The sequence below is a fragment of the Camellia sinensis genome, chromosome 3 (genome assembly GCF_055761805.1).
Source record: "Camellia sinensis isolate YWXY chromosome 3, ASM5576180v1, whole genome shotgun sequence".
In the NCBI taxonomy this organism is placed as follows: Eukaryota; Viridiplantae; Streptophyta; class Magnoliopsida; order Ericales; family Theaceae; genus Camellia; species Camellia sinensis.
Window position 1 is genome coordinate 198,903,675 of NC_138963.1, and position 12,311 is coordinate 198,915,985.

A 12,311-nucleotide genomic window follows, 5' to 3' on the forward strand; every position below is an offset into this window, starting at 1 on the left:
TCACGGATTCACATAATTAAATAATAAAAATATATTTATAACACTTTAATTTTATAAAAATATAAACGTAGCGCTATATTAGTTTCACAATAGCAACATATTTTTTTATAATAGCGACATACTGTTCTAAAATTTAAACAACCATAAAAAAATTCGTTTCACTATAAGTATTTAAATCATTACAACTTAAAACTAAAAACTAACAAACATGCGTAATAAAAGAAGATATTATACGGTTTTAGATTTGAGTTTAGATTTTATATAGAATTAAGAGAAGATATTATGGGGGAGAATGTATAATAAAAGTATAGACTATTTGCATAGGTTCGGATCGGTTTCAATTCGGAATCATGGGGTTCAATCCGGAATCAATCCGTAGACTACGAATTTTTAATTCTTCAATCCGGAATCGAACAGCGGATTTAAAAAATCAATCCAAACCTATCGGATTGGACTGGACTGGATCGGATTACGAATTTCACGGATCACTTGCTCAGCCCTAATTTCGTAAATATGTTTTTAGAAATTTTTTCCCTGTTTTCTATATTATTTATTTCTAGGTCACCCGCAAAATTTAAAAATAATTGTTTTTGAAAAAAAGACCACTAATGGTTAAAAAAAAATAATAATAATAAAGTTGGGGTTTTTTTCATATAAAATTTTTCTTTCAAAATTCTTCTAGAGTACATAGTCCTGGAAATAAATAAATAAATAAATTAGTGAAAATGATAAAATTTAAAATTTTTGGTTTGTTTTTTTAATTTAAATTATTTATTTATTTTTATTAAGTAATATTATTTTAAAAAATACATTTTAATTATTAAATTCTATGTATTTGTACAAAAAATGTCTAAAATATTTATTTTTATTGAGTTTAATAATTAAAATATATATATTTTTTCAATAGTTTTAGTTAATAAAAATAGACTACTAGTTTAGATTGAAAACAAATCAAAATATTAAAATTTAAATTAATAAAATTTAAAACTCAAGATTTAAGATTTAAATTTTAAATTTTTTTTATAATTTTTTTCAAAAATTTAAGGTCTTAATTTTTTTTCTTCTTCTTCTAAAGATGATATATATATAAAAACTTTTTTAGTCTTTCCAAACTGTGTCAGGTGTTTGGAAATTAACTTTTTTAGTACATTTTTTTAATTATAAAAAGATGTATAAAAAGAGAATAATTTAATAATTTATAAAAATTTTAACTAGGGTTGGTTTATGATGTTCTCAATAAATATATTTTTTAACTTTTTATAAAAAGATATGTAAAAAAGTAGGAAGAAAATATTAATTAATGTGATTCAAATAAGTGTATATATGTAAAAAAAAATATACTTATAGGGTGTGTTTGATTGGACGGACTGGATAATGAGGATTATAATCCACTGGACCTGAATCTTGGGACTGTGAATCCCCCGACTATTTGGTTGGATTAGATGGGTATCCCGTGTTTGTCTTCTCATGAGATTAGATGTCTAGAAGGATTATTTTTAATAAATCTAATGTTTGGTTGGACGGACTGGATAAGGATAAATGAACAAAAGACTATTTTACCCTTTTTCAATATTTATATTTTTTAATGGTCACATTTTTTCAATATAAATAAGACCATGTCCCTTCTAATTTTTATCCAACACAAAAAAATTATTTGTTCCAACAATATCACGCCAGCAGCATACCCCTTCTAATTTTTATCCAACACAAAAAAATAGTTTGTTCTAGAGCATCACACCGGCAGCATACCCCTTTTATTTTTTATCCAACACAAAAAAATTATTTGTTCCATCACACCAGCAACACACCAACAACAATACACAACACACCAGCACTTCATATTGACACTAACAAATCCACACAACACACCAATTAACAATCATCCAAATAACTGTGTACAACAACCAAAATAAAAACAACAACCAAAATTGAAATAAAAAATAAATAGCAAACAAAATGGAAGATGTAGAAAGCGTTTCAAACCTGAGTCTAGATGTGAGATCGAATGATTTGATGAAATTGAACCTCAAATAGAAGAATCGCCTTTAGGATTTTGCCGTTTTGTTTCTTCTCATATAATGATCTGTGCCAACAATTACAGAGGAAGCAAATTATATATATTATGAGGGCAAAATGGTCATCCACCCCCTTAATTCTAACAGTAAATAATTCTACCAAAATTGTCTCACACCCCCTCCCCTCGGACAGTGGAATCCCTCATATAGGGGGATAAAGAGTTCAGCCAGACACAGACTAAAAAAAAAAAAATGACGAATAAAGAGCTTCCAATAAATTACAATCCAAATAGAAGATTGCCTCCCCTTAATCCAGCGAATCAAACGTGCCCATGTAGTTTAACCAAGACTTTAAAATTCACTTTCCAAAGGCCTTAATAAGCCTTGACTTGAATTGCTTCTTTAAGAAAGCACTGCTGGACCTTCATCCCAGCTCAGAGTGGGTCAATGCTGTTGTGGGCCTTTTAAAGATAAACACATTTATTGTATTGAGTTTTCTAAATAAGCTTTATATTTAAACAAAAAAAGAAATTCACACGATAGCTGGAATAGCTCAGTTGGCTAGAACGTATAGCTGTTAACCGCAAGGTCGATGGTTCAAACCTTTCTTCTAGCGCATCTTCCTTTTTTCAGTTTTTTTTTTTTTTTTTTTGTTTCCCTTCACAATGTGGCTTTCTAATCCCTTGCGAACTAGGGTCAACATGGTCCGAATTGGTTTGATTTGAGATAAAATCAAAGCTAATTCATATTTTACAGTTGTACATAGAAGATTTGTTAAAATTACTCTGAATTATAGACTTTCTTACCAGAAGACTAGCACATGATAGTAACGCAATGAGCAAACAAATAGAAAATTGGCCAAAGTATAGCAAAATGAACAAATATTTTCACACCACCTTACCAATAAAAAACTAAATAAACAAGACTTCACAGGAGATGTTAAAATCATTAAACTTATATTTCAAAATAATTATTTTAAGTTGCAAAAATATAGAATATATTACAAACGGTCCGAATCGGTTCTAATTCAAAACCTTGAACTGAAAATTAGAACTACGATTCCTTAATTTTTCAATCCAGGACCGAATCACAAATTCAAAAAAATCAAACAAACTTACCAGATTGGATTGGACTTGGTCAATTTGCAAATTATACAGGTTCCTTACTCTGCCCTATTACAAACATTTAATTAAATGATCTTATAATATAGTTTTTTTTTTCATCACACAATGTGGCTTTCTAATCCCTTACGAACATTTAATTAAACGGTCTTATATATCAATGACTATTTACTATGCGTCTAATACAGATCGGATAATGTCAAAAAAATTATAACTTCTGAAAGTTTTATGTATAAAGAAAGAAAAAGAATTGTGTATTGAAATGTTGTATTGAATGTTGTATTGATTGATATTACAAAGGTTCAGTTGAACTCCTCTATATAGGAGAGGAGCCGAAAGTGGCACTAATAAAGTAAAGTAAAAGGAAAAGAAATATACCCTACTAACAGCTGATATACACTAACATAGAATAATATACTAACAGCCCCCCTCAAACTCAAGGAGGATAGGTACTAACCAACTTGAGTTTGAAGAGAGTAACAAAACAGGAAAATAAACTGACAAATAAAAGTGGATAGGAGACACTGTGTGGTCGTGTCGGACCGTGGTAGCAGATAATGTCTGGACAGTTTACGAGGTCATGCTGGACCGATGTAGAAGCTAATCGGAATCAAGGTCGGGACAGTTTACGGGGTCATGTCGGACCGTTGTAGAAACTGACCGGAATCAATGTCGGGACAGTTTACGGGGTCATGTCGGACCGTTGTATAAGTTGTGGTGGTGCACCAAGGGGGCGACTTAGGGAGTGCGCCATGGGGTGGCTTGGGTGGTTCCCATGGTATGTAACCATGCTCACCATGATACATGATATATGTATAACCCCCCCTCAAACTCAAATAGGTGTGAGGATAGAAACCTATTTGAGGTTGAAACAAAGGGAGTGATAAAGCTGACCGTTGTAAAAGACACTGTATGAGTGTGTATATAGGCTGCCCAAAAGATATACATGGATATATATATCGAGTCCTCAAAAGTCGTGCCCAATCTATCAAAAGGCGTGCCCATCCATAAAAAGGTGTGCCGGACATGATGGCGAGACGCGTGACTACCTTGGCTTGCGCGCCCGTTTTGTCGTCTGGCGTCAAGTGGCGCGCGATGCGCGTGTCTGCCTCTTCATCATGGTCTTTATAAACCGAAGCGGAGGCTGAGGCTTGGAAGCATAACAAACCAGTTGAAACCTCTTCGTTCTCTGAGAGCTTGTCGCTAAGAGCTGCAAATCTTGAAACACTCTGCAAACACTCTGTAACCAACCCTTCTCTGAAACACTCAGCAACCCATAACATGGCCTCGTCTTCCCGTTCAGCTACCCAGAATATGGCCTCTTCGTCCCATGGTCTGTTCACTCTCTTTCCCGACCTCAACGAGTCAACAAGAGAGATAACTGGTGCGGTGGCCAGTGAACCTCAACCAAGCGCCTCTGGTTTTTCTCCGTTGAACTTTCCGATGCGGTCGGTGGAGCAAAAAATGGCAGTGCAAACTGATATTGAGGCCAATCAGTATACTTTGAAGTCATGTGTGGAGACCATGACGGCGGTCACAAACCTGTCGCACCGGCTGCAGAGTAGGACAAATGAGGTGCAGCAGTTAAACGCCCAACTGGCTCTGCTCCAGCGCATGTATAAGGATGCGCGAGCAGAGATAAGTGTGCTAAAGGCGGAAAATAAAGAGCTAAAGCGGAAGGCCACCGTGATGTTCCGATTTGGAGGTCCGCCATATGCTGCAGGGGAGGAGCAGGGAGTAATGATCGTGCCCAGTGGAGTGGGAAACACGGAGGCAACACCGTCAAGGGCCGTCCAGGACGGAGGCAAGAAGAAAAGACCGGCGGCAGAGTAGAGAAGAAAAATCCCACTGTGGGTGTGGTTTTTTTTTTTTTTTTTTTTTTTTTTTTTGTGTAGAATGGTGAGCGGGGTGAATCCCTGATATGAATAAAATAAGTGTGTTGTGCAAACTCGAATGGGAGTAATCAACTGGAATGAATGTAATTTTGGTTTTGTTTTTTTTTTTTTTTTTTTTTTTGGTAAAATAAAAATGTAATGAAAAATTATTTGAAAAGGGCTGGCTCACTTTCCGTAGAAAAGTGTGTAAAATAAATAAATAAAAGAGGGAAGTGAGTGCTGGTGTGGGGTGGTGGGAAATTATTTGAGTGCAGAGTGGCTATGAAAGGTTGTTTGGTGGGTGGAAAATGTTTGTTTTTTTTTTTTGTTTTAATACAATATATCTCCCTCATAGGGTGTTCAATTCGGTGGAGAATTATGATGTTAGAGGGAGAGTGAGTTGGTGGACTAAGCACTGAGAGAACGAAAAAGGAATAATAAAAAAAAAAAAATTAGAACAACGCTGAAAAGGTGGAGCAAAAGAAATATATATATATAAAGTAAAAGAAAGTTGAGTGGGGCTGGTGGGTGGTGAAAACAATTATGGTGGGGCGAGGTGGGTTGGATGAAGAGAGAGAGATTAATAAAATATGAGAGAGAAAGAGATTGAGTGGGTGCCCCCCATTTGCTGGTTGTTTGGTGTGTGCCGTGTGTGTGCTGGGGCGTCCAGGGTGTGTGTATTAGTGTGTGCAGCTTCCAAGGGTGTGTGTTTGTCAATGTGTATGTGGGCTGTGGCTATGGAGAGAGCCGAGAGGGAGAAGGAGCTCAGTGAGCTCAGTCTGTGTGTGAGAGCTGGTGTGTGTTTGTGAATGATCAATGGCTATGCCGTGAGTTAGTGTGTTATAGAGAGAGAAGAGAAAGAGCCAGTGCATATGTTGTCCATAGAGAGAGCCAAGAGAGAGCTCATGGCCGTGGGTGTATGCATCTGCTGGGTGTCCCTCTTGGGTGTGTATCCATGAAAGAGAGGAATGTTTGTCCCCTTTCCGCCTCCAATCGAGACCCAGAGAGAGGGAGAGGTGCCTCCTCTGTGTGTGTTTGTGTGATAGCCAACCGAGACCTAGAGAGAGGGAGAGGTGCGTGAATCATGTCTTGTGGGTGCATGGGCTTGGAGTTGTCTAGGGCGGTGGAGGAGGAGTCATAGAAGGAGGTATCGACGGCCATGGCGGTGGTGGTCTCGGTGGCGGAGGAGAGAGAAGGGAAGTCGAGGGCGGAGGCGGAGAAGCGACTGGCGCTATGGGTGGTGGAGGCGAAGATGCCGGCGGCGGAGATGAGGCTGCTGGTGGTGGTGGAGAAGTGGACGGCGGCGGTGAGGTAGTGGTCGATGATTGAGCTGATGATCATGGGTCTGTGAATTGATTGAGTGATGTGGTGCTTCCCGTGGCTGCTGCTACTGTGGCGTGGTGATGGCAGCGGTGGTGTCTGTGGCAGTGTGCATGTGTCTGCTGTGTGTGGGTTGTGTGTGGATCAAGGCCCTCTCCCCATGCACATCGAGAGAGAGATTAGAGAGAGAGAGAGAGACCGTGTCTTGCATGGTTGAGAGAGTGCATGTGTATGGATCTTCCCTCAAAACCGTGTGTGTGTATGCATCGAGTGATGGCAATGGTGGTGTGTTTCAGTGAGGTGCCAAGAGGGAGAGGGAGGTTTGAATTGGTTGAGATCCGGCGGGCGGTCAAGGCAAGGTTGCCGCCCGCCGGAAGGCGAAGAACACCAAGATCTTTAACCTATAGCTTTGATACCATGAAAGTTTTATGTATAAAGAAAGAAAAAGAATTGTGTATTGAAATGTTGTATTGAATGTTGTATTGATTGATATTACAAAGGTTCAGTTGAACTCCTCTATATAGGAGAGGAGCCGAAAGTGGCACTAATAAAGTAAAGTAAAAGGAAAAGAAATATACCCTACTAACAGCTGATATACACTAACATAGAATAATATACTAACAACTTCAATAAATATTTCACATATTCTCTTGAATTATGTTATATATTATGATATATTTTTCACACACACACGTGTATATATATATATATATATATATCAATGTTATTCACGACATAAAAAACCGTCATTATTATTTTGGTTAATTGAATAGTTCCGTGTATCTTGAACCAACCTAATTCAAGCTCCTACCCTCAATAACCATGTGCAGAACATTTTAGATGTTACTATAAATCAAGAGACTTGCTAGAATAAACATAGAATAACCATTGAATATAACAGATAGCACGTAACAATATCATCGACTGAAAAGGTGAAGAAGAGTTCATCGAGACCCTCTTTTCCTTTCGCTTCGCTTTATGTGTTTGCAACTTGGGTTGGATGAATGTGTTGTATGTACACGTGATTGTCAAATAGGAGGGTGAAATAGTCCATAAAATTATAATCTTATTAGATTATGGATTTTATGCATTAAAAATATTGACAGAAAGGACTTTATGCATTAAAAATTTAAACCTTGAACTTTTAGAAGGAAATTATTAGTGTGAGGGCTTTATGGCCAATTTTTTTCCTTAGACCTGTTTGTTTTCAAAAATAGAATGAAGGGGATTTATAATGAGGGGATTGTTAGTGAGGAGATTGATAATGAGAGGATTAATAGTGAGAAATTGTTAAATTATTTTTATATAAAATAATAAAACAAATAAAAAAATATAAAAAATTAAACATTAATATTTAAAAAAAATTCCCAATATATAAAAAATAAAAAAATTTCTAATCCTCTCACTAAGTTTCTAATGCCATCTCTATTTCCTCCTTACCAATCCTCCTTCCAAGGGGACTACTAATACTAAGGGATTAATAGTCCCCCCTCATCTCTCAAAACAAACACCCCATTAATAATACCAAGGGATTAATAATCCCAATCTCCTCTCTATATCCCCAAACAAACGGGGCCTTAAGATTTAAATTTTAACGTGCCACGTAGGATGCCACGAGTTTCACTCACCCTCCCCTTTCAATGTAAAAAACAAAAAATGGCAAAATCTTTATATATGTTTTTGAGGAATCTTAAATTATTATATATTCTTGTTAAATGTAGAACTCTCAGGAGAAATTTCGTGTAGATTCTAACAAGTAAATTTATTGTCTAATAGATTCTATAATAATTAATGATATTTTTCATCAAATACTATTAAAAAAACGTTACTAATTATTAATTTTCAGCGACAGTTTAAAAATTGTCACAAAAAATGTCACTAATTATAAGTTTTAGCGTCAGTTTAAAAAAATCGTCACAAAGAAATCACTAATTTTTAATTTCAGTGACAATTTAAAAAATTCGTCATAGAAAAGCGTCACTAATTGTAAATTTTAACAACAATTTATAAAAATCATCACAAAAAATCATTAATTGTCAATTTTTAACGACATGTAAAAAATAGTCATAAAAAATTATTTTTGGCGATAATTTTACTAGGACTTATTTTCAATAGAACTTGATGAAAATTAAGCCAAACTATTAGGACATGTTGGTAGTTTACCTGAATTAACGTTCTTTTGTTGTTTGAATTCTTTCTTAATTTCTTTCTTTCTCTTTGGCAAGGATGGACTTAGAGGGGGCGGCGTTTTCTTGGATGATCACCTCCTAAGATTTCAAAAACACAATTTGTTATAGTAGTATTTGCTATAATTATTTACATATATCATATAGATTCGCCCCCTCCTCTACGTTTTTCTTCTTTTAGAAAAATTTTAAGTGACTATCATTCTATATACATGAAACATAGGATCAAAATATAATATTAAAAAAATAGGCAAAAATAATAAATAAAAAATTCTTTGTTATAACTATTGTTAATTACAAGTCCAAGTTTCTAAAAAATTGAATAAGATATTAACTAATTACTCAATCACGTTCATTGAGAAAGATATTGTACAAGATTTTAATATCAATTATATCATAACATTTTTAATGACATGAACTAATATCGAGTTCAACAATTCAAGATAGCTCACTTTAATATATAAATTGTTTTATAATTGTTATTTTTTGTAACTAAATATGGATACAAAAAACATGCTATTTATATATATTTTCATCTTATTTTCACCTTTTAAACTAGTAGAAATTGATATTATAATTCATACTTTCTTTTTAAAAATTTTATTAGTATTATATATTCGCCTTCCCTATATGAAAATCCTGGACCCGTCCTTGCTCTTTGGTAAATTCCCATTGAATAAAGAACATATGTGTATCGTTTTTGCTAAAACATTCAAAACATTATTTTAAAAAAACTTTCATTCAGAAGATCAGTCTTAGTCTTTAGACTTCCCAACATGAAAAATCAGCATTGCAAAATTGCATTTCCTTCCTTTTTTTTTTTCTTTTTCAAATCATTTCTTTTTAAATAAAAAGTTCCATGCATGCATGTATCTTGAAGCAGCCCTAATTAGGCTCCCAAACCATGTGACAAAGAACATTTTTAGATTTACTATATATATAAAACAAGAGAATTATTCCTCATGATCAAATTAATGCAGAAGAATTTTACATATTTATAATGTATTATAACCCATTACAAGCCGACATAGATAATTTCTCTCAGCTGTATTTTAGGAAAAAAATAAAAAATTGTTCGAGCAGGTCCTTCAGATGTCATAGAGTTGGAGAAATTTTGCTGTAGAGTCCAATATCCATCCCATTGTAGGCGATAGGAGCGTACATCCACATGTCATCAGAGCTTAATAACTACACGATGATAAAACAATATTAAAAAAAAAAAAAAAGAAAAGAAAAGAAAAGAAAAGAGAAGAACAATTAAATACCAGAAATTAATTGGCCATGAACTAGGGATAATTATAAAGAATGATTAACTGAATGACCTCTGTGCTTAATTACCTTAATTTGTAGCTGCAAAAACTTCACATAATGGACTGCCTCTTCAAGCATTGTGCTAATGTCAACCTGTCATATATTTGATTCATAGAGAAATCAGTCAGCATTTCAAATGCTTGTACAACTTTTTTTTAATGAAGATCAAGAATACTTGATGATCATACTCTAATTTAGTTTACCTTTGTTCCATTTGGGACAAGGTTTTGCAATATTCTCAATCGCTCATTAATTCTTTCTCTTCTTCTCTGCAACATTAACAATAAGGAATTAATGAAAGAAACTAAAATTTATGTAATCATAGCGAGAAATAATATATAAACAAAAAAAAAAATACTATAAAGAAAATGATGCGACACATTTTAGGTTTTTTTTTTTTCAGATCAAACACAACTGTCATATCATTCTTGTTAATGATTTGGTATAAATTTTTTGGAAGATTAACATTTATATTGCAATGCATTTCGATTATGGTAGAAGATCGGTTATACCCTTGCATAGAGGCTCTGAGGATCGGTTGCAGCCCCTCTGCTGGCTCTTGTTTTCCCATTTGAGTTGAGAGCCGCAGAAGGCCCTTTGGAGTCTGAAGTTGTTCCTCCCTTCAGCTCATGAGAAGCATTGGAATCATCCTCTGAGCTGTAGCAGCTAGAGCTCTGCCCATTTGTTCCACCATTATTAGTCTCCTCCTCATCACTGCCATTCTTAGTGAGCTTCTGGTTCTTTTTGGATGTCGTATTTTTCTTACCCTTTTGTGCCTGCATCATGTTATGATTATCAGAATTCACAAAATAAGCTACAGAACCAGACACTGAACACTTTGGTAGTGGGACCTATACTCCTGTTTAGTGATTGGTTTTGTCTTACCTTTTTGTGTGCTAATATCGTGTTATTATTATTAGAATTAGGTCATGGAATCAGACACTGAATATTTTGGGGCCTATAAGCCTATGAGTGTTCTGTGAACGGTTCTATAATATAACTAGAGACTAGTTTGTAGAGCACTTACATCTTTTGAAACCCGAGATTTCTTCTTAGGAGTCTCATCCGAAGAGATTTTTGGCGCATCAATCTTCCTCTTCTGCGGCAGATCATTGCCAGGACCAGCAATAGCTGGTTGACCGTCTAATTTATTTCCCAAATTGTCACTTCCTATCTCTTCTTTCGAGTATAGAATGTCTCCCATTACATCATTATCAGGAAAAAATGGAACAGACGAGTTATTATTTTCCATGTCCATTGCACCAAAATCCATGGACTGAAGACTATTGTTTGTTTCTTGGTTAGAATCACTGAAGCAGTGGTTTTCTTGGCTGGGAGTTGGAAAAAAGACATTATTACTACCACTGCTGTTACTACTTTCTTGAGAAAAATAGTGAAAATTAGAGCCTAGAGTATCAGAGGAATAGAGAAAACTCTCATCAACCCCATACATGGTGTTTACATTATAATTAGCTTCATCATCAATGGGCCAAACAGTTGGTGATGAAGTTCCAAAGATGAAGCTGTTGTTGTCGCGCTTATCGTGACCTTGCAAATGCGCCACGAAATCAGCTTCTTCTGAGGAGAACATTCTGCTCAATGACTCCCATTCTTCTTCAAGAAAAGCTCCCACAGCCTCCATCTCTCTCTCTCTCTCTCTCTCTCTCAAAGGAGATTCTACTTGTGGGTTTTTGGCTATGGAAGTTTTACAAGGCTTGATGTAAACGAAATATTGGAGACATATTTATACCAAAAGGTTAGAGAGAAAGTTAGTGAGGATTGACTTGATCATTAGGATATTGATTATGTGCTTGATTAGTGCAATTCTTTCTAAATGCTTTATACACTGAAATCAGATAATTAAAATATATAAATCAAAAGTACATAATTAAATTATTTAAATTATTTTACTCTAATAAATTATATAAACAATTACACTAAACAGGCTGATATAAAATTTTAAAATATAAAAAAATTATAAACAATTGTACAATACAAATCGGAGGCAATATTAGAATTTTTAATTCATAATCATTATTCAGGGGGTAGGTCCTAATTCATTCTCTGTAACTAAATAATATAGGAGGGAGTCCACTGTGGGGCCAACACCAGGCAAAGTACAACTAAGAGATGGGCCGAGTTCATGCAATGGTGGATTAAAATAAAGACCACCCAGCTTTCATAGCCTTCAACCATCATAGACCTTGCTAAACATGCAATCATTGGAATGATTAACAGTCTTACTCCAATGATTATGAGGTAAGTAACCATGATTAATCTGTGGTTATAATTAAACAATGACTAACTATGAGAGTGAAAAGAGAGAGAGAAATGGGAGAACGTGGGAAGTTTAGTCTGAATATGATAATGGTGGGGAATTCTGGTGAAGGTATAGAATATGAATACGGAGGACGGCCTGATCGTGGAGATGAGTATTTGACATTCTTTAAAATGATTTAAAAGTTCGACATAGAAACCGTAGAA

At 34.9% G+C, this 12,311-nt stretch overlaps 1 protein-coding gene across 1 annotated transcript; it reads right to left on the reverse strand.

The window, feature by feature from the left end:
• Positions 1–9,611: 9,611 nt before the first annotated feature.
• LOC114259477 (uncharacterized) lies at positions 9,612–11,469 on the reverse strand. Its single transcript, XM_028199495.2, has 5 exons — positions 10,855–11,469; positions 10,340–10,603; positions 10,031–10,096; positions 9,855–9,920; positions 9,612–9,704 (listed from the first exon to the last, which is right to left on the reverse strand). Exons 1-5 carry the CDS (start codon positions 11,467–11,469, stop codon positions 9,612–9,614), a joined length of 1,104 nt encoding a protein of 367 aa, XP_028055296.2.
• Positions 11,470–12,311: the final 842 nt, after the last annotated feature.